We start from the raw sequence: 21,733 nt of genomic DNA, 5'->3' as shown, positions 1-21,733 counted from the left end.
TTTCTTAATGCTAGCTGTAACTCATCCACTGATTACATGATTCACAGGTCCTTTTCAGCCTAAGCACTCTGTGATTGACTGAATAGGAATTATTGACAACTCAAGTCCAACAGTCCCTAGTCCTGGTTCAGTGTAACTGGGCCAAAATGTGCACCTTAACTTAGAGCCTGGGTCTCCCCAGTGAACCCTGACCGGACAGACAGATAATCTGCAAAGGCTTCCTACAGCTCCTTCAGACTGTAGGAAGGAGCTTCTTCTGATCCTAATAAGAACACTAACCTTGTGATCTGGGAAAGTTATGTGAGAATGGTCAGGCCTATTGGCTTTGCTCTTGGGTAGGTGGAGTTACCATCTGAACATCCACTAGCCTCCTTATCCTAGGCCAGTGTGGGAGAGAGAGTGTTTGATCAGGGGAGTGTGAACACGTCAGTGCATGAGGTAGCTGCTCAGGGAAAGGAAGTTGCAGGCAAGGAAGCCAAAGGATGACAACATGTAAAAGTCACTGAAAAAGAGGCGCTGTGGGAACCCCAGAAAGATCAAGGGCTTGGGAACAAGAAAGACCCAGGTTAAAATCCCATGGGTTTAAGAGCTCAGGAAAATGACTCTCATCTGACCCTTAGCTCTCATTTATAAAATAAGTTTGAAAATCCCTGGTTCTCTGAGTTGTTGTGAAGGTTAAGTGAGATCGTGCATTAATCATACCTGTACTGACCCTACTGTGGGGTCGATGTCAGGTCCCTCGTCCGTGTCCTACAGTAGCCTGGCACTGCCCGGGGATTCCCAGTGACACTCACAGTGCGTACCTAGCACCATGGATGGTGCTCAGCACAGGTGTGGAATCCAAGCCGGTGACTTCGATTCCCGCTTTGCCACCCTGCACATGGGCTGTCTCTCTGAGCACCCAGCGCCCGAGTGCGTCCACCAGGAACGGAGTGGGGCTGGTGGGAGCCGCGCGCAGAGACGAGAGGCTGCTCCCTCCTCCCGGCTCCGCAGGTCGCCCCCCGCCCCTTGCTCAGGCGCGATCCCCCGCCCGCCTTCCCGCCCCTCTCCACTCCCACCTCTCCTCGGCCCTCCTCCTTCCTTCCTCCCTCTCCCTCCTCCGTCCCCTCTCTTGGCAAGACTTGTCCGCGTACCCGATTGCCTCTCGATCCTCTCTAGAATCTCGGGGGCTCTAGGTCTCTCACCGCTCCGTCTGCGCCCATCTGTGTGCCTCTCCGTCTCTGTGTCAGTTTCTGTCTCTCTGCTTATCTCTGCCTCTCTGTGTGTCTCTTTCTCGGGCTCATTGCTGTCTCTGTCCGTCAGTCCGTCTGGGGACCCGGGGTGGCGGCGGGCGGCGCGCAGGCCGCGATGAGCGGCGCCTGCACGAGCTACGTGAGCGCCGAGCAGGAGGTGGTGCGTGGCTTCAGCTGCCCGCGGCCGGGGGGCGAGGCGGCCGCCGTCTTCTGCTGCGGCTTCCGCGACCACAAGTACTGCTGCGACGACCCGCACAGCTTCTTCCCCTACGAGCACAGCTACATGTGGTGGCTCAGGTACCGGCCCTGGCCCTCACCCCACCTAGAACCCCGCTCCCGTCCTAGCCCCCTTGCTCCATCTTCGGCCCAACCGCGTGCTAAACCCTCAATCCTCATCCAGTGCCCACCCCAAAGTCAGCACCGACCCCCACCCCGCCTTTACCCCCTCAGGCTCTCACCAACCCAGATCCCCCCTGCAGCCGCTTCTCCGCTCCATTCCCCCATGTTACTGTTACTGCTAAGTCACTTCAGTGTGTCCGACTCTGTGCGACCCCATAGATGGCAGCCCACCAGGCTCCCCGGTCCCTGGGATTCTCCAGGCAAGAGTACTGGAGTGGGGTGCCATTGCCTTCTCCATCACCCCCCGCCGTTTTAACCCAACCGTTATTCAGATCCATCCTTGAACCTTATCCCAACTCCACCCTGGAAAAGCTTCATTTCATCCCCACTCCAGATGTCCTCATCCACCACCCTCAACCCAAATTACACAACAACCCCCCACCCTAACAGCAAACTCCCATCACGCAGCGTTCACAGGATAACTCCTCCTTTATCTGTGTGCCCAGCAAGGTCCCCTTCCTGATATCATCACCAGCCTCATTCCTGACCTTACCCACTCCCCAGTACTGATCCAAGCTCTTACTCTACCAGCAGCCCTGATCTCCTCCTTCATCCTCCCTGCAACCCCACCTCAGCTCTCCTTCCCCACCCTGACTCCAAACATTATCTAGACCTCACTCACAAGCCTTAATACTTCATTAGATGCTATTCTCCAACTCAATCCAAGACTCAGCCCAACCTCAGTCCTTTTGTTCCCGCTCATATTTAGTCATTCTTTCAGCCACCCTTGCCTGTGAACTTAGCATGTCAGGTCCTGTGGTGAGTTCTGAGTGAAGGCAGATGACCAGAGATTCAGAGTTGCCTTCAAGTTCATCATTAAACAATGACATAATGCCACAGCAGAAGCCAGATCAGTGTATTTGCGGTGAACCCCCGCCCACAGGACCCCAGTCTCCTCACTTGTTCAGAGAAGGAGATGATAAGACCAGTGCTGACATTCCTGGAACCTAAGTGTGGAGCTGAGAGGGCAATAGATCAATAGATCTCAGTCTCTCTGGGTCTCCAAAGGCCTCACCCAGAAAACAGGACTTGATCCTGAGTGCTCTAGAAAACAGGCATCAGCAAAAATGGGGTGGGCCATCTCTGTAGACATTGATCTTCCTGTCCCTTGGAGGTATGTGACTGGAGGCTGCACGCCTTCTGGATGTAAAAGGACAGCCTGCCTTAAACCCTCTCTGAGCCACTGTCTTTTCACTTATCAGATGGGGATGATGATGCTGACTAGGGCAAGGGCCAAATGAGATCAAGATCAAGGTAAAATCAGCTTGGCATATGCCACTAACAATTACAGATATCATTGCTTTTTATAGACAGCTCGGTTTGTAATTTCAAAGGATTTTCAGATGGCCAGGTTTTCAAATCCTGCACATTTGGCTGCTGTCGCTTGCAGAATTATATTCATATATTCTCTGTTTATCCATATTTTCATTCGTTGATTATAGCTTTTTCTTTGTGCCAGGTGCTATGCTAGGCACAGTTCAGTTGCGAAGTTGTGTCCAACTGTTTGCGACCTCGTGGACTACAACACACCAGGCTTCCCTGTCCTTCACTATCTCCCTGAGTGTGTCCTTCACTATCTCCCTCAGGTCCACTGAGTTGAGGATGCCATCTAACCATTTCATCCTCTGTCACCCCCTTCTCCTCCTGCCCTCAGCCTTTCCCAGCATCAGTGTCTTTTCCAGTGAGCTGGCTCTTCACATCAGGTGGCCAAAGTAATGGAGTTTCAGCTTCAGCATCAGCCCTTCCAATGAATGTTCAGGGCTGATTTCCTCTAGGATTAACAGGTTGGATGTCCTTGCAGTCCAAGGAACTCTCAAGAGTCTTCTCCAACACCACAGTTCAAAAGCATCAATTCTTTGGCACTCAGCCTTCTTTATAGTCCAATTCTCACATCCATACGTGACTACTGGAAAAACCATCAGTTCAGTTCAGTTCAGTTCAGTTGCTCAGTCGTGTCTGACTCTTTGCGACCCCATGGACTGCAGCATGCCAGGTCTCCCTGTCTATCACCAACTCCCAGAGTTTATTCAAACTCATGTCCATTGAGTCGGTGATGCCATCCAACCATCTCATCCTCTGTCATCCCCTTCTCCCCCCGCCTTCAATCTTTCCCAGCATCAGGGTCTTTTCCAATGAGTCAGTTCTTCGCATCCAGTGGCCAAAGTATTGGAGTCTCAGCTTCAGCATCAGTCCTTCCAATGAATATTAAGGACTGATTTCCTTTAGGATGGACTGGTTGAATCTCCTTGCAGTCCAAGGGACTCTCAAGAGTCTTCTCCAACACCACAGTTCAAAAGCGTCAATTCTTTGGCACTCAGCTTTCTTTATAGTCCAACTCTCACATCCATACATGACTACTGGAAAAACCATAGCTTTGACTATATAGACCTTTGTTGGCAAAGTGATGTCTCTGCTTTTTAGTATGCTGTCTAGGTTTGTCATAGCTTTCCTTCCAAAGAACAAGCGTCTTTTAATTTCATGCCTGCAGTCACCATCAGCAGTGATTTTGGAGCCTAAGAAAATAAAATCTGTCACTGTTTGCACTTTTTCCCCAACTGGTTGCCATAAAGTGAAGGGACCAGATGCCATGATCTTAGATTTTTGAATGTTGAGTTTTAAGCCAGGTTTTTCACTCCCCTCTTTCACCCTCATCAGGAGGCTCTTTAGTTTCTCTTCACTTTCTGTCATTAGGGTGATGTCATATCTCAAGTTATTGATATTTCTTCCAGCAATCTTGATTCCAGGTTGTGATTCATCCAGCCTGGCATTTTGCATGATGTATTCTGCATATAAATTAAATAAGCAGGGTGACGATATACAGCCTTGAGGTACTCCTTTCCCAATTTTGAAGCAGTCTATTGTTCCATGTCCTGTTCTAACTGTTGCTTCTTGACCCACATACAGGTTTCTCAAGAGACAGTGGTCTGTTATTCCCATCTGTTGAAGAATTTTCCACAGTTTGTTGTGATCCACATAGTCAAAGGCTTCAGTGTAGTCAATGAAGCACATGTTTTTCTGGGATTCTCTTGCTTTCTCTATGACCCAGTGGATGTTGGCAATTTGATCTCTGGTTTCTCTGCCTTTTCTAAATCCAGCTTTTACATCTGGAAGTTCTAGGTTCAAGTACTGCTAAAGCCTAGCTTGAAAGATTTTGAGCACTACCTTGCTAGCAAGTGAAATGAGTACAATTACATGGTAGTTTGAACATTTTTTGGTATTGCCCTTCTTTGAGATTGGAATGAAAATTGAGCTTTTCCAGTCCTGTGGCCACTGCTGAGTTTTCCAAATTTTCTGACATATTGAGTGCAGCACTTTCACAACATCATCTTTTAGGATTTGAAATATCTCATGAATTCCATCACCTCCACTAGCTTTGTTCGTAGTGATGCTTCCTAAGGCCCACTTGACTTCACACTTCAAGATGTCTGGCTCTAGGTGAGTGATCACACCATTGTGGTTATCCTGGTCATTAAGACCTTTTCTATATAGTTCTTCTGTGTATTCTTGCCACTGCTTCTTAATCTCTTCTGCTTCTGTTAAGTCCTTGCCATTTCTGTGCTCTATTGAGCCCATCTTTGCATGAAACATTCCCTTTCTCCAGTCTTCTTGAAGAAATTGCTAGTCTTTACCATTCTATTGTTTTCCTTTCTTTTCATTATTCACATAAGAAGTCTTTCTTATCGTTCCTTGCAGTTCTCTGGAACTCTGTATTTAGTTGGGTATATCTTTCCCTTTCTCCTTTGCCTTTTGCTTCTCTTCTTTTCTCAGCTATTGTAAGGCTTTCTCAGACAACCACTTTGCCTTCTTGCATTTCTTTTTCTTGGGGATGGTTTTGGTCACCAACTCCTGTACAGTGTTATGAACCTCCATCCATAGGTTCTCAGGTACTCTGTCTACCAGATCTAATGCCTTGAATCTATTCATTTCCTCTACTGTATAATTATAAGGGATTTGATTTAGGTCATACCTGAATGACCTAGTAGTTTTCCTTATTTTCTTCAATTTAAGTCTGAAATTTGCCGTAAGAATCTGATGATCTGAGTCACGGTAAGCTCCAGGTCTTGTTTTTGCTGACTGTATAGAGCTTCTCCATCTTTGACTACAAAGAATATAATCGATCTGATTTCAGTATTGACTATCTGGTGATGTCCATATGCAGAGTTGTCTCTTGTGTTGTTGGAAGAGGGTGTTTGCTATGACCAGTGTGTTCTCTTGACAATATTCTGTTAGCCTTTACCCTGCTTAATTTTTGTTCTCCAAGGCCAAACTTGCCTGTTACTCCAGGTATTTATTGGCTTCCTACTTTTGCATTCCAATCCCTATGATGAAAAGGACATTTTTTGGTGTGTTAGTTCCAGAGGTCTTGTAGGTCTTCATAGAACTGTTCAGCTTCTTCAGCATCAGTGGTTGGAGCATGCTGCTGCTATGTCACTTCAGTTGTGTCCGACTCTGTGTGACCCCATAGACGGCCTCCTACAAGGCTCCTCTGTCCCTGGGATTCTCCAGGCAAGAACACTGGAGTGCGGTGCCATTGCCTTCTCTGGTTGGAGCCAGAGAAGGTGCCATTTCCTTCTCCAGTGCATGAAAGTGAAAAGTGAAAGTGAAGTTGCTCAGTTGTGTCCGACTCTGAGTGACCTCATGGACTGCAGCCTACCAGGCTCCTCCGTCCATGGGATTTTTCCAGGCAAGAGTACTGGAGTGGGGTGCCATTGCCTTCTCTGGTTGGAGCATAAACTTGGATTACTATGGTGTCGAATGGTTTGCCTTGAAAACAAACCGAGGTCATTCTGTCATTTCTGAGATTGCACCCAAGTACTTCATTTAAGACTCTTTTGTTGACTATGAGAGACACTCCATTTCCTCTAGGAGATTCTTGCCCACAGTAGTAGATATAATGGTCATCTGAATTGAATTCGTCCATTTCCACCCATTTTAGTCCACTGATTACTAAAATGTCAATAATCACTCTTGCCATCTCCTGTTTGACCACATCAAATTTACTTTGATTCATGGACCTAACATTCCAGGTTCCTTTGCAGTATTGTTCTTTACAACACAGGACTTTACTTTCACCGCCAGACATAACTACATCGACATCCATAAAACGGACAGGTCAGGATGGACAGTTCTGACAAAATGTGGTCCACTGAAGGAAAGTATGGCAAACCACCCCAGCATTCTTTCCTGGAGAACCCCATGAACAGTATGAAAAGACAAAAAGATATGACACCAGAAGATGAGCCCCCCAGGTCAGTAGGTGTCCAATATACTACTGGGGAAGAGTGGAGAAATAGCTCCAGAAAGAGAGCTGGGCCAAAGTGGTAACAATGCTCAGTTGTGGATGTGTCTGGTGGTAAAAGAACATTACTTCACACCATTTTAGGGCTAGTTGCATTTACACAATCACAGCTCTTCCACATCTCTCCATTTTACAGATGAGGAAACTTGTAAGAGGTTAAGTTACTATCTTAGATTACCTTAGTGAGAAGAAGTGTCAGAACTAGGATGAAAACTCAGGCCTGTCTGGTCCCAAGCCCTGACTTGACCTGCTCCACAAATGTCTAAGGCTAAATGACTCTCATAACCTGCTCAGATCATGAACTACTTATTGCCAAATTCATGCTTAAATCAAAGAAAGTGGGGGAAACCACTAGACCATTCAAGTATGACATAAATCAAAACCCTTATGATTATACAGTGGAAGTGAGAAATAGATTTAAGGTACTAGATCTGATAGAGTGCCTGATGAACTATGGAATGAGGTTCGTGACATTGTACAGGAGACAGGGATCAAGACCATCCCCAAGAAAAAGAAATACAAAAAAAGCAAAATAGCTGTCTCAGGAGGCCTTACAAATAGCTGTGAAAAGAAGAGAAGCAAAAAGCAAAGGAGAAAAGGAAAGATATACCTATTTGAATGCAGAGTTCCAAAGAATAGCAAGGAGAGATAAGAAACCTTCCTCAGTGATCAATGCAAATAAATAGAGGAAAACAATAGAATGGGAAAGACTAGAGATCTCTTCAAGAAAATTAAAGATACCAAGGGAACATTTCATGCAAAGATGGGCTCAATAAAGGACAGAAATGGTATGGACCTAACAGAAGCAGAAGATACTAAGAAGAGGTGGTAAGAATACACAGAATTGTACAAAAAAGACCTGCACGACCCAGATAATCACAGTGGTGTGGTCACTCAGCTAGAGCCAGACATCCTGGAATATGAAATCAAGTGGGCCTTAGGAAGCATCACTATGAATAAAGCTAGTGAAGGTGATGGAATTCCAGTTGAGCTATTTCAAATCCTGAAAGATGATGCTGTGAAAGTACTGCACTCAATATGTCAGCACATTTGGAAAACTCAGCAGTGGCCACAGGACTGGAAAAGGTCAGTTTTCATTCCAATCCCAAAGAAAGGCAATCCCAAAGAATGCTCAAACTACTGCACAATTGCACTCAGATCAGATCAGACGTTCAGTCATGTCCGACTCTTTGCGACCCCATGAATCGCAGCACGCCAGGCCTCCCTGTCCATGACCAACTCCCGGAGTTCACTCAGACTATTGTCCATCGAGTCAGTGATGCCATCCAGCCATCTCATCCTCTGTCGTCCCCTTCTCCTCCTGCCCCCAATCCCTCCCAGCATCAGAGTCTTTTCCAATGAGTCAACTCTTCGCATGAGGTGGCCAAAGTACTGGAGTTTCAGCTTTAGCATCATTTCTTCCAAAGAAATCCCAGGGCTGATCTCCTTTAGAATGGACAGGTTGGATCTCCTTGCAGTCCAAGGGACTCTCAAGAGTCTTCTCCAACACCAGAGTTCAAAAGCATCAATTCTTCAGCGCTCTGCCTTCTTCACAGTCCAACTCTCACATCCATACATGACCACAGGAAAAACCATAGCCTTGACTAGACAGACCTTTGTTGGCAAAGTAATGTCTCTGCTTTCGAATATGCTATCTAGGTTGGTCATAACTTTCCTTCCAAGGAGTAAGCGTCTTTTAATTTCATGGCTGCAATCACCATCTGCAGTGATTTTGGAGCCCAGAAAAATAAAGTCTGACGCTGTTTCCACTGTTTCCCCATCTATTTCCCATGAAGTGATGGGACCGGATGCCATGATCTTTGTTTTCTGAATGTTGAGCTTTAATCCAACTTTTTCACTCTCCACTTTCACTTTCATCAAGAGGCTTTTGAGTTCCTCTTCACTTTCTGCCATAAGGGTGGTGTCATCTGCATATCTGAAGTTATTTCTCCCGGCAATCTTGATTCCAGCTTGTGTTTCTTCCAGTCCAGCGTTTCTCATGATGTACTCTGCATATAAGTTAAATAAGCAGGGTGACAATATACAGCCTTGACGTACTCCTTTTCCTATTTGGAACCAGTCTGTTGTTCCATGTCCAGTTCTAACTGTTGCTTCCTGACCTTCATACAGGTTTCTCAAGAGGCAGATCAGGTGGTCTGGTATTTCCATCTCTTTCAGAATTTTCCACAGTTTATTGTGATCCACATAGTCAAAGGCTTTGGCATAGTCAATAAAGCAGAAATAGATGTTTTTCTGGAACTCTCTTGCTTTTTCCATGTTCCAGCAGATGTTGGCAATTTGATCTCTGGTTCCTCTGCCTTTTCTAAAACCAGCTTGAATATCAGGAAGTTCACGGTTCACATATTGCTGAAGCCTGGCTTGGAGAATTTTGAGCATTACTTTACTAGCGTGTGAGATGAGTGCAATTGTGTGGTAGTTTGAGCATTCTTTGGCATTGCCTTTCTTTGGGATTGGAATGAAAACTGACGTTTTCCAGTCCTGTGGCCACTGCTGAGTTTTCCAAATGTGCTGACATATTGAGTGCAGCATTTTCACAGCATCATCTTTCAGGATTTGAATAGCTCAACTGGAATTCCATCACCTCCACTAGCTTTGTTCGTAGTGATGCTTTCTAAGGCCCACTTGACTTCACATTCCAGGATGTCTAGCTCTAGATGAGTGATCACACCATCATGATTATCTGGGTCGTGAAGATCATTTTTGTACAGTTCTTCTGTGTATTCTTGCCATCTCTTCTTAATATCTTCTGCTTCTGTTAGGTCCATACCATTTCTGTCCTTTATCGAGCCCATCTTTGCATGAAATGTTCCTTTGGTATCTCTAATTTTCTTGAAGAGATCTCTAGTCTTTCCCATTCTGTTGTTTTCCTCTATTTCTTTGCATTGATCACTGAAGAAGGCTATCTCTTCTTGCTATTCTTTGGAACTCTGCATTCAGATGTTTATATCTTTCCTTTCCCCTTTGCTTTTCGTTTCTCTTCTTTTCACAGCTATTTGTAAGGCCTCCCCAGACAGCCATTTTGCTTTTTTGCATTTCTTTTCCATGGAGATGGTCTTGATCCCTGTCTCCTGTACAATGTCACGAACCTCATTCCATAGCTCATCAGGCACTCTATGTACCAGATCTAGGCCCTTAAATCTATTTCTCAATTCCACTGTATAATCATAAGGGATTTGATTTAGGTCATACATGAATGGTCTAGTGGTTTTCCCTACTTTCTTCTATTTAAGTCTCAATTTGGCAATAAGGAGTTCATGGTCTGAGCCACAGTCAGCTCCTGCACTCATCTCACACGCTACTAAAGTAATGCTCAAAATTCTCAAAGCCAGGCTTTAGCAATACGTGAACCGTGAACTTCCAGATGTTCAAGCTGATTTTTGAAAAAGCAGAGGAACCAGAGATCAAATTGCCAACATCCGCTGGATCATGAAAAAAGCAAGAGAGTTCCAGAAAAACATCTATTTCTGCTTTATTGACTATGCCAAAGCCTTTGACTGTGTGGATCACAATAAACTGTGGAAAATTCTGAAAGAGATGGGAATACCAAACCACCTGACCTGCCTCTTGAGAAACCTGTATGCAGGTCAGGAAGCAACAGTTAGAACTGGACATGGAACAACAGACTGGTTCCAAATAGGAAAAGGAGTACGTCAAGGCTGTATATTGTCACCCTGCTTATTTAACTTATATGCAGAGTACATCATGAGAAACACTGGACTGGAAGAAACACAAGCTGGAATCAAGATTGCCGGGAGATTATCAATAACCTCAGATATGCAGATGACACCACCCTTATGGCAGAAAGTGAAGAGGAACTCAAAAGCCTCTTGATGAAAGTGAAAGTGGAGAGTGAAAAAGTTGGCTTAAAGCTCAACATTCAGAAAACGAAGATCATGGCATCTGGTCCCATCACTTCATGGGAAATAGATGGGGAAACAGTGGAAACAGTGGCTGACTTTATTTTGGGGGGCTCCAAAATCAGTGCAGATAGTGATTGCAGCCATGAAATTAAAAGACGCTTACCCCTTGGAAGGAAAGTTATGACCAACCTAGACAGCATATTCAAAAGCAGAGACATTACTTTGCCAATAAATGTCCATCTAGTGAAGGCTATGGTTTTTCCAGTAGTCATATGCAGATGTGAGAGTTGGACTCTAAAGACAGCTGTGCGCAGAATTGATGCTTTTGAACTGTGGTGTTGGAGAAGACTCTTGAGAGTCCCTTGGACTGCAAGGAGATCTAACCAGTCCATCCTAAAGGAAATCAGTCCTGGGTGTTCATTGGAAGGACTGTTGAAGCTGAAACTCCAATATTTTGGCCACCTGATGTGAAGAGTTGACTTATTTGAAAAGACCCTGATGTTGGGAAAGATTGAAGGCAGGAGGAGAAGGGGACAACAGAGGATTAGATGGTTAGACGCCATCACCAACTCTATGGACATGAGTTTGAGTGAACTCCAGGAGTTGATGATGGACAGGGAGGCCTGGCGTGTTGTGGTTCATGGGGTCGCAAAGAGTCGGACATGACTGAACGACTGAACTGAACTGAACCTGCTCTTCTCAGATCAGTTGAAAAGTCACTGGCTGACCCTCTGTTGTCTTCTGGGCACCGTTGTGGCACTTGGGGATACAGAATGAGTAAACCCTTCAGCATGTAGTCAGAATCCCATTCCACTCCTACCACCCGATTCCCCATACACCCCTATGGTTCCTCTCCTTGCCTGGGACCCTCTTGAGGTATGGAGTGCTTTAATGGCTCAGACAGTGAGGTAGAAGGTTGCATGAAGTGAGCTATGAGGTCACATTGCACATCAGTGTCCTTCAGAGTTTATGACCCCAAGGGCAGCCTGTAGGGCTGACTTTTCCTGGGTGCATGTTAAGTCGCTTCAGTCGTTTCTGACTTTTTGTGACTCTATATCCTATAGCCTGCCAGGCTCCTCTGCCCATGGGATTCTCCTGGTAAGAATACTGGAGTGGGTTGCCATGCCCTTCTCCAGGGGATCTTCCCAACCCAGGGGTCAAACCCATGTTTTCTGTGGCTCCTACACTGCAGGTGGATTCTTTTACCAGTGATCCACAAGGGAAGCCCCCTAGGCTTGGCTAGAATGTGATTCACAAACATCACAGACAATTTCAAAGTGGAGAAGGGAAACTGAAGTCCTCAGGACATTTAGGTGATCAGTGTACTCCAGACCCTGAAATAACCCTTCTGGCATGTTCCTGTCGAGCCCCACCATTGCAGGGTGGAGACCTTGTTTTGCTCTGGACTCCATTTGGCCCTTTTCATGAAAGCTGGCCTTTAAAAAATTTGCAGATGAACTGTTTCCTTGGATAGTGCTAGAGGAGAATTGCTGTTTTAAAAGCATGTCTCAGGAAATGAAGACTCCCTGTGGGGAAGCAGCTGGTGTTATCACATGTCCGATAGACTTTCCAAACACCCGTAATCAGTAGTTTCTGGTTTTGATTAAGATGTGAGCCCAAGGGCTGCAGCCTTGCTGAAGGGCAGAACTGGCATTCAGGCACTGTAGATACATTATCTCATTTAATCTGTATGGACACCTGGTGAGATAGTGAATTTTATGAATGAAGGAAAATGAAGATCAAAAGGTGAAGGAGTTTTCAACTTATATGTGAGAGAGCCAGGATTCAAACTTAGAACTGCCTGACTCAAAAACCTTAACAAATGTTAGATCACCCCTCCAGTTCTTTCCCAGAAGTCACAGTGGGTTACCTATCTTTCAGAGTTGTAGGTTTGTGAAATTCTAGAAGGCTAGTGGCTCTTCAGGCCAGTTACCCATCATCAGCAAGAATCTTTAACTTCATTGAAAGGTGGATTCATCCAGGTCTTGTGCAAACCTGTCTGATAATAAAAAACTCACCACCTCTTGAGGCAGTACATTCACCATGGGACAACTTTGATCATTTGAAGTTCATTTTTTGAACTTATATTTTTTTGGTCACTTCATATGTTATGTGAGATCTCCTTTCCTTGACCAAGGATTGAACCCAGGCAATGACAGCAAAAGCCCAGAATCCTAACCATTAGACCACCAGGGAACTCCCTGGAGTTCATCTTATACTAAGGACAGATTTTGCCCCCTTGGACTCTCCCCTGTTGTTCCCAGCTCTGTCCTTGAAACTGGTTCCCCTGTCCCCTGGAAGACGTTCAGTGCAGTACCTACTACCTGACTGTCTGCTGATCTGGAACGCATCCCCCCAACTCTCTCACCCACTCCTCAAAGGATCCTACTTTTACAGGCTTTTTCCAGCCAGGTACCCATAGATGTCCCTTGTAAAGGGTATGGTCCCAACCTGAGCACGAATCTTCCAGATCAGTCAGTCAGTTCAGTCACTCAGTCGTGTCTGATTCTTTGCAACTCCAGGGACTGCAGCACACCAGGCCTCCCTGTGTCTATCACCACCTCCCAGAGTTTACTCAAACTCGTGTCCATTGAGTCGGTGATGCCATCCAACTATCTCATCTTCTGTTATCCCCTTCTCCCACCTTCAATCTTTCCCAGCATCAGGGTCTTTTCCAATGAGTCAGTTCTTCGCATCCAGTGGCCAAAGTATTGGAGTCTCAGCTTCAGCATTAGTCCTTCCAATGAATATTCAGGACTGATTTCCTTTAGGATGGACTAGTTTGATCTCCTTGCAGTCCAAGGGACTCTCAAAAGTCTTCTCCAACACCACAGTTCAAAAGCATCAATTCTTTGGCACTCAGCTTTCTTTATAGTCCAACTCTCACATCCATACATGACTACTGGAAAAACCATAGCTTTGACTAGATGGACCTTTGTTGGCAAAGTAATGTCTCTGCTTTTTAGTATGCTTTCTAGGTTTGTCATAGCTTTCCTTCCAAAGAACAAGCGTCTTTTAATTTCATGCCTGCAGTCACCATCAGCAGTGATTTTGGAACCCCAAAAAATAGTCTGTCACTGTTTCCACTGTTTCCCCATTTATTTGCCATGAAGGATGAGACCAGATGCCATGATTTTAGTTTTCTGAGAGTTTCAAGCCAACTTTTTCATTGTCCTCTTTCACTTTCATCAAGAGGCTCTTTATTTTTTTTAAATTTTATTTAATTTTATTTTTTTTTGTATTAGTTTTGCCAAATATCAAAATGAATCCACCACAGGTATACATGTATTAGTTTTTCTTCACTTTCTGCCATAAGGCTGGTGTCATCTGCATATCTGAGGTTATCGATATTTCTCCCAGCAATCTTGATTCCAGCTTGTGCTTCATCAAGTCCAGCATTTCTCATGATGTACTCTGCATATAAGTTAAATAAGCAGGGTGACAATATACAGCCTTGACGTACTCCTTTCCCAATTTGGAACCAGTCTGTTGTTCCATGTCCAGTTCTTACTGTTGCTTCCTGACCTTTGTACAGATTTCTCAGGAAGCAGGTAAGGTGGTCTGGTATTCTCATCTCTTTCAGAATTTTCCACACAGGGTGTAATTCTCTTTAAGAATTTCTTTGTTGTGATCCACACAGTCAAAGGCTTTGGCATAGTCAATAAAGCAGAAATAAATGTTTTTCTGGAACTCTCTTGCTTTTTTGATGATCCAACAGATGTTGGCAATTTGATCTCTGGTTCCTCTGCCTTTTCTAAATCCAGTTAACATCTGGAAGTTCACAGTTCATGTACTGTTGAAGCCTGGCTTGGAGAATTTTGAGCATTACTTTACTAGCATGTGAGATGAGTGCAGTTGTGCGGTAGTTTGAGCATTCTTTGGCATTGCCTTTCTTTGGGATTGGAATGAAAACTGACCTTTTCCAGTCCTGTGGCCACTGCTGAGTTTTCCAAATGTGCTGACATATAGAGTGCAGCACTTTCACAGCATCGTCTTTTAGGATTTGGAATAGCTCAACTGGAATTCCATCACCCCCACTCGCTTTGTTCATAGTGATGCTTCCTAGGGCCACTTGACTTTGTGTTCCAGGATATCTGACTTTAGGTGAGTGATCACACCATCTTGATTATCTGTATTGTGAAGATCTTTTTTGTATAGTACTTCTGTGTATTCTTGCCACCTCTTCTTAATATCTTCTACTTCTGTTAGATCCATACCATTTCTGTCCTTTATTGTGCCCATCTTTGCATGAAATGTTCCCTTGGTATCTTTAATTTTCTTGAAGAGATCTCTAGTCTTTCCTATTCTATTGTTTTCCTCTATTTTTTGCATTGATCACTGAGGAAGGCTTTCTTATCTCTCCTTGCTATTCTTTGAAACTCTGCGTTCAAATGGGTATATCTTTCCTTTGCTCCTTTGCCTTTTGCTTCTCTTCTTTTCATAGCTGTTTGTAAGGCCTCCTCAGACAACCATTTTGCCTTTTTGCATTTTTTTTCTCTTGGGGATGGTCTTCACGAACCTCCATCTATAGTTCTTCAGGCACTCTGTCTATCATCAGATCTAATCCCTAGAATCTGTTTATCACTTCCACTGTATAGTTGTAAGGGATTTGATTTAGGTCATACATGAATGGTTAGTGGTTTCCCTACTTTCTTCAACTGAAGTCCAAATTTGCCAATAAGGAGTTCATGATCTGAGCCACAGATAACAGCCTTATAAACAGTGAGTAGATTAAAAAAAAAAGAAATAATATTTAATTAAAATACTAAACTAAAAAGTATTAAACTAATACTAAAGAACTACAAACTACTACATGCTCAGTGTGGGAAAAAAATAGAAAGGGCAGGAGAAACAGAAAAGAAAAGCAATCATGGGAGATCCCCAGTGTCTTAGCTTGGGTTCCCTAGAAGACTGGGAAACAAAGGACTTTAAGGCAAGCAGTTTACATGACAAACGATCCTAGAAAATACTGGTACAGGGTGGGAAGTGAGATGGGAAAGGGAAGGAGTTAATGGCGGTGTGCTACCAAGCAAGTCACCACCAAGGGCCACCAGCCTTGAAACTGCTATCCTGTGTCAGCCACTGCACACGCGTCTCAGAGTCATCCCACCTCAGGGCCGGGAAGCTGGGTGTTTACATGTCAGTTTTTTTCAGTCATTGGCTACATGCTGGAGGGAGAAGGGAGGCATCCATTTTCCTATACTTTTGACCTGTTCAGTGTGCAGAGATTCTTCTGGGCCCAAGAAAGCTTTCAGGCAAAGAGATACATATGCTGGCATTGAAACCCTGGCCAGAATATTCCAGAATTGTAAGATCCAGTGGGACATGGACAGGACATCCATAGCCTGTGCTATACCCAGAGACAGCCCATTAGCATTTAGTGTATTTCCATCCATCCTCACCTTGTTATGTTATATATGTACATGTTATTTTATGTATTTAAGTTAGGGCTACACTATATATTTAATATTGGGTCCTGCCTTTTTCACTTCACATTAACTCATCAGAATTTATCTTTGATCTTAAATTTTATTTGAAAACATGTTTTTTAATGGCTCTATACTATTCCATTGTAGGGATAGCCAATAATTTATTTAGCCCTGGGAAAGCAGACTCTCCAAAGCTCTAAGGTGTTTCTGTTTACTGGAAGATAACCATCAGCTAGCTGGGAGTGAAATCTAGCAGAAATGGCAAAGGCAGGAATCTGAGACTGGGGTCAGGGTCGGGCTAGGGAAGGCAGAAAAGCTGCAGAAGGAGTCGTAGGCAGAAAGGGCACACAGTCAAGCCTAGTCCTACCACTGGGAGAACATCCCACAGTGTCTGACACAAATTAGGTACTCAATAATCATTGCTAAGTGCGTGCTATGTGCTAGCCTCGTACAAAGGCAGAACAGAGCCAGTTAAACATGGTCTCAGTATGCCTTCAGAGAACGCATGAGGAATATGTTGAACTACTGTGTGCCAAGAATATTATAGATATCATTCACCCTCACTACCACCTGAGAGGTGCTGTGTTTTGATCATTCTCACTTTTCAGGCAAAGAAGCTGAGACTCAACAGGCTTAATAATTTCATCAAGATGTCATATCGAGTTAGTTACAGATCTGGGTCCTAAATTTACCAGGTGGGTCTGTGAGAGTTCCAAAGCTCTTTGCTCTTTCCCTACCACACTGGACTCCCTGACCAAGTGGAAAGTGCTAATGACCCCAAGTAAGGTGTCCTAGCTGGGTAGGCCTGGACTGGGAGAAGAAAAGAAAGAGAAAGGGGACCAAGGAAAGCACTGAGGAGGAGACATTGAGATGGGCCTTCAAGGACAGGTAAAATTCTGATGTGGGGAGATGATGGGAGGGATCATGTGAAACAGAAAGACAGTGGCTCCCTGAACAAGCCAGAAGGTAGTAGTCTGGAGACCAGATGACCAGGGCCTGACTTGGTGCAGAGGCAATGAGGCTGAGGGGTGAGGGACCAGCAGCAGAAAAGGGGTTTCAGATGTGGAGTCCACACTGCCGTGATGACCCACTAGAGACTGAGTCAGATATTACCTTGAGGGTGGAAGGACAGTTGATATTAAATTGAGGCTTGCTATGTGTCTTGATTTTTAAGAAATGGCAGTATGGGGAGGGCTCTTTAAGATCATCTTTAGGGACTTCTCTGGTGGTCCAGTGGCTAAGACTCTGCCCTCCCAATGCAGGGGGCGGGGTTTGCTCTTTGGATGGGGAACCAGATCCCTCATGCCGCAGTTAAGAGTTCACATGCCATAACTAAGACATGGAGCAGCCAAGTGAAGTATACATAAATAAAAAATAATTATTGACAAAGATCATCTCTAGCTTCTTGGGGTGGCAGCAGGTTGAGGAAAGGAGAGAAGAATAAAGGGAACACAAATTCAGTCTCAACTACATCATGGCACTGAATATGTGTATGGATAAAGCCACATCAAGTTATGTACGTGGTGAGGACTTGCCACACAGCTGATGCTCTTTCCCAGGCTTAGGCCCCAAAAGTCTGTTTAAGGGAAGCAGAGACAGAACAAAAGTTAAGACTGGCTGATTCCTATAACACCTACAGCATTTCTCCTGTAACATGCTGCCTTCCAAGTCCTTTCCTGACACTCTGCTCCCTTGTGCTTTTCTGTCCCCAGTATTGGTGCTCTTGTGGGCCTGTCCATAGCAGCAGTGGTCCTCCTGGCCTTCATTGTCACTGCCTGTGTGCTTTGTTACCTGTTCATCAGCTCAAAACCCCACACAAAGTTGGACCCAGGCTTAAACTTACAGACTACAGGTAAGAAAGGGGCCACATGATTTCCTTGTATTCAGCAGGCTAGCACCTTTTCAGAGGGGAGATATTTGGAAATGATGTTTGGACTATTTGCCTCACGTGTGTTTCTGGAATATTAAGAAGCACCAGCACATTTTTCAGGAGGTTCATGATATGAACATTTCCATCACAAACTCTTCATGTGTTCATTGATAATCAAAATAATTCTATGTTTATTACAGGGAGATATTACTAAACATCTTACAATATAGAGGACAGCACTCTGCAATCGAGTTATCTGACCCAGAACTTCCCTGGTGGTTCAGCAGTTAAGACTCTGTGCTTCCAGGGCAGGGGACACAGATTCTATCTCTGGTTAAGGAAGGTCCCACAGGCTGCATAACAAGGTCTTAAAAAAAGGGTTATCTGACCTAGAATGTCAGTACTGTTGATGTTGAGAAACCTTAGAATAGAAGAAGACTCCAGAAAGAGACTAATTAAAATATAGTAACTTGAATAAAATGTTTAGTTTTTTAAATAAGAGAAATATTAGCAAATTTGCCTCCAACAAATGCAAATAACACAAAAGAGACTATGTATAAAGTTAAAAAAACAAGTGGTGGACTGCAAAGATATTGTAAATGCAGACGCATAGTCAACCCTTATTATTTGCAGATTCCATATTGGTGAATTTGCCTACTTGCTAGAATTAATTTGTAACCTCAAAAATCAATACTTTCAGTGTTTTTGAGGTCATTTGCAGACGTGGATGTGCACAGAGCAACAAAAACTTTGAGTTGCCCAGTCACACTGATGTTGCCCAGCGGAGGCTGCACAGGGCCACGCTTGCCTTTTTGTTTCAGCTCTCAGACTGTGAACAAGCGTCCTTTTCATGGTATATTTAGTGTCACATTTTTGCAGTTTTGTGTTTTTATTGGCACTTTCGCTATTGAAAATGGCCCCCAAATATAACGTTGAAGTGCTATCTAGTATTCCTCAACATAAAAAGGCTGTCATGTGCCTTATGGAAAAAATACATGTGTTCAATACACATGAGTTAAATGTTATCAGTTAGTAATATATATTAAATACAGTATCTTTAAGCAGAAACATACATAAAGCAAAGTTATGTACTGATTGGTTGACAATGTGACCAGAGGCTCACAGGAACCTAAATTTGTATTTCCCTACCCCACTCCAGTACTCTTGCCTGAAAAATCCCATGGATGGAGGAGCCTGGTGGGCTGCAGTCCATGGGGTCGCTAAGAGTCGGTCATGACTGAGCGACTTCACTTTCACTTTTCACTTTCATGCATTGGAGAAGGAAATGGCAACCCACACCAGTGTTCTTGTCTGCAGAATCCCAGGGACGGGGGAACCTGGTGGGCTGCCGTCTATGGGGTCGCACAGAGTCGGACACAACTGAAGTGACTTAGCAGCAGCAGCAAGGGGCAATTGATTCAGTATTTGCTAATTCAGTGTTAATGGTAAGTTAATAGAACAAAATAACAGTGAATAATGGGCTTCCCTGGTGGCTCAGCTGGTAAAGAATCCGCCTGCAATGCCGGAGACCTGGGTTCAATCCATGGGTTGGGAAGATCCCCTGGAGAAGGGAATGGCCACCCACTCAAGAATTCTGGCCTGGAGAAGTCCATGAACTATCCATTGGGTTGCAAAGAGTAGGACATGACTAAGCAACTTTCACTTTCACTTTCCTCATGGCTCAGTGGTAAATAATCTGCCTGCCAAGCAGGAAATGCAGGTTTGATCCCTGGGTTGGGAACATCCCCTGAAGAAGGAAGTGGCAACCCTCTACAGTATTCTTGCCTGGGAAATCCATGGACAGAGGGGTTGCAAACACTTGGACACAACTTAGTGACTGAGCATGCGTGCACAGTAAATAAGGAGAATCAACTGTATATAAAATAGAGACAAGACTGATATCCAGGATATATAAGTGCACCTTTAAACACATGAGAAATACATAATCTACCAAAAAATACAAATGCCCAACACACATAAAAAGATACTCTACCTTACTAATAATCAGGAGAATGCAATTTAAGAATGACATACCTTTTCAAAAAATGATTTAAAAAACAATTACATTGGCAAAAATAAAAAATGGATCACATTGATAGTGAGAAGGTTACATGGGGGAATGGGTAATCTCATATACCACTGGTAACAATAAATTGGCGAAACCACTTGTAGAGCATTTTGGCACTATCCATTTAAACTGAAAATGTATATAGCCTATTAGTGATTCCACTTCTAATTATCTGCCTTAGAGACACAGTTGCACTAGGAGAGGACTTGTAAAGATGGATACCATGACAGTTTGTCACACTGGAAAGAAACTAAATGTCCATCAACATAGAAGGAATGAAAAATAATACTGTCGTTAAAAGGAATGCATTATCTCTAAATAGACAATTTCATTTGCTCCTCATAATAACCAGGCAGTGTATGGATCTTATTAAAATCTATTTTACAGATGTGGAGACTAAGGCCCACATACCTAGTGAGTGAATGTTAGAGCCAACTCCATCTCCACCTTCCTTCCTCTCCTTATCCCTGTGCTGAGGAAGGGAAGTCCCTACTTGATGCCAGACTCTGTTTGAAACTTTACATGCACTATCTTGTCTAATTTTCCAAACCACCCCAGTGAGGTAGGTATTATTATCGCCCATCTTACAGATGTGAAAACAGTGTTTCAATTGCCCACGGGGTCACAGTTTGTAAACTGCAGAGTTGTAATTCAAATGTGTGTGTTTTTCTGCCTCCAAAGTCCTATTTCTACCTCACCAGGCCGGGTGTGTAGGGTGCTTATACCCTGCTCCCCTCATCTCCCCCTACCCTATCACCTGCAGCCTTTCTAAATCAATGGAACACAGCTCACCTGGCAGTCCTGTGAATGAAGACGATCCTCCTGCTTTTCACTGCTCAGCCACCAGCTAGATTTTTTGATTATTCAATCACCAGGGTTTGATACAGCTTGTGTTCTTGCTTTTTGCTTCTTACTTTTAAAATGGAAAATGCACTTTCTGTTTATTAAATAACAGCTTTCAGCTCTCTCTCTGTCTTTTGCCCAAACTCAGCTCTTAGTTCCTTCCTTTCTTCTTCATGAAGTGCTGTCCTCTCCTTCCTCTGAACCTGCAGCATCAACCCAACATTTGGGTTGATCAAACCCAGCATCAACGTTTACAGGCCACTCCCTTACACTCAGAGCCTTCCGCCTCACACAGACTTTCATCTGTTTTTGTCTCCTTCTACAGTAGGACCTGTAGAGAGATGGTATGTGCATGCACGCGTGCTAAGTTGCTTCAGTCATGTCCAACTCTGTGCGACCCTATGGGCTGTAGCCTGCCAGGCTCCTCTGTCCATGGGGATTCTCCAGGCAAGAATACTGGGGTGGGTTGCCATGCCCTCCTCCAGGGGGATCTTCCCTACCCGGGGATTGAACCTGAGTCTCTTATGTCTCTTGCATTCACAGGTTCTTTACCACTAGCGCCACCTGGGAAGCCCATAGAGAGATCATTAGCCCCATTTTACAGGAGAGGAAATCAAGGCTCAGCCACGAGAAGGCAATTGGCCCAAGTCTACACAGCTAGTGGGCTTGTCATTTGGGGATGTCAACCCCGATTTCCCTACTCTAAAACCCA

General features: G+C 44.3%; 1 protein-coding gene across 1 annotated transcript in view; it reads left to right on the top strand.

Moving 5' to 3' along the window:
• Positions 1 to 1,077: 1,077 nt before the first annotated feature.
• SHISAL2A (shisa like 2A) overlaps positions 1,078 to 21,733 on the top strand; it is a 31,178-nt gene continuing 10,522 nt past the window's right edge. Inside the window, exons 1-2 of the mRNA XM_019958409.2 lie at positions 1,078 to 1,529; positions 17,953 to 18,092. Coding sequence (XP_019813968.2) covers positions 1,348 to 1,529; positions 17,953 to 18,092 — 322 coding nt within the window. The 5' untranslated portion in view covers positions 1,078 to 1,347. The remainder of the gene's footprint in view (positions 1,530 to 17,952; positions 18,093 to 21,733) is intronic.

The sequence above is a fragment of the Bos indicus genome, chromosome 3, assembly GCF_029378745.1.
Source record: "Bos indicus isolate NIAB-ARS_2022 breed Sahiwal x Tharparkar chromosome 3, NIAB-ARS_B.indTharparkar_mat_pri_1.0, whole genome shotgun sequence".
In the NCBI taxonomy this organism is placed as follows: Eukaryota; Metazoa; Chordata; class Mammalia; order Artiodactyla; family Bovidae; genus Bos; species Bos indicus.
The sequence above is the reverse complement of the archived record's forward strand: the minus strand, read 5'-3'. Positions and strand labels throughout refer to the sequence as shown.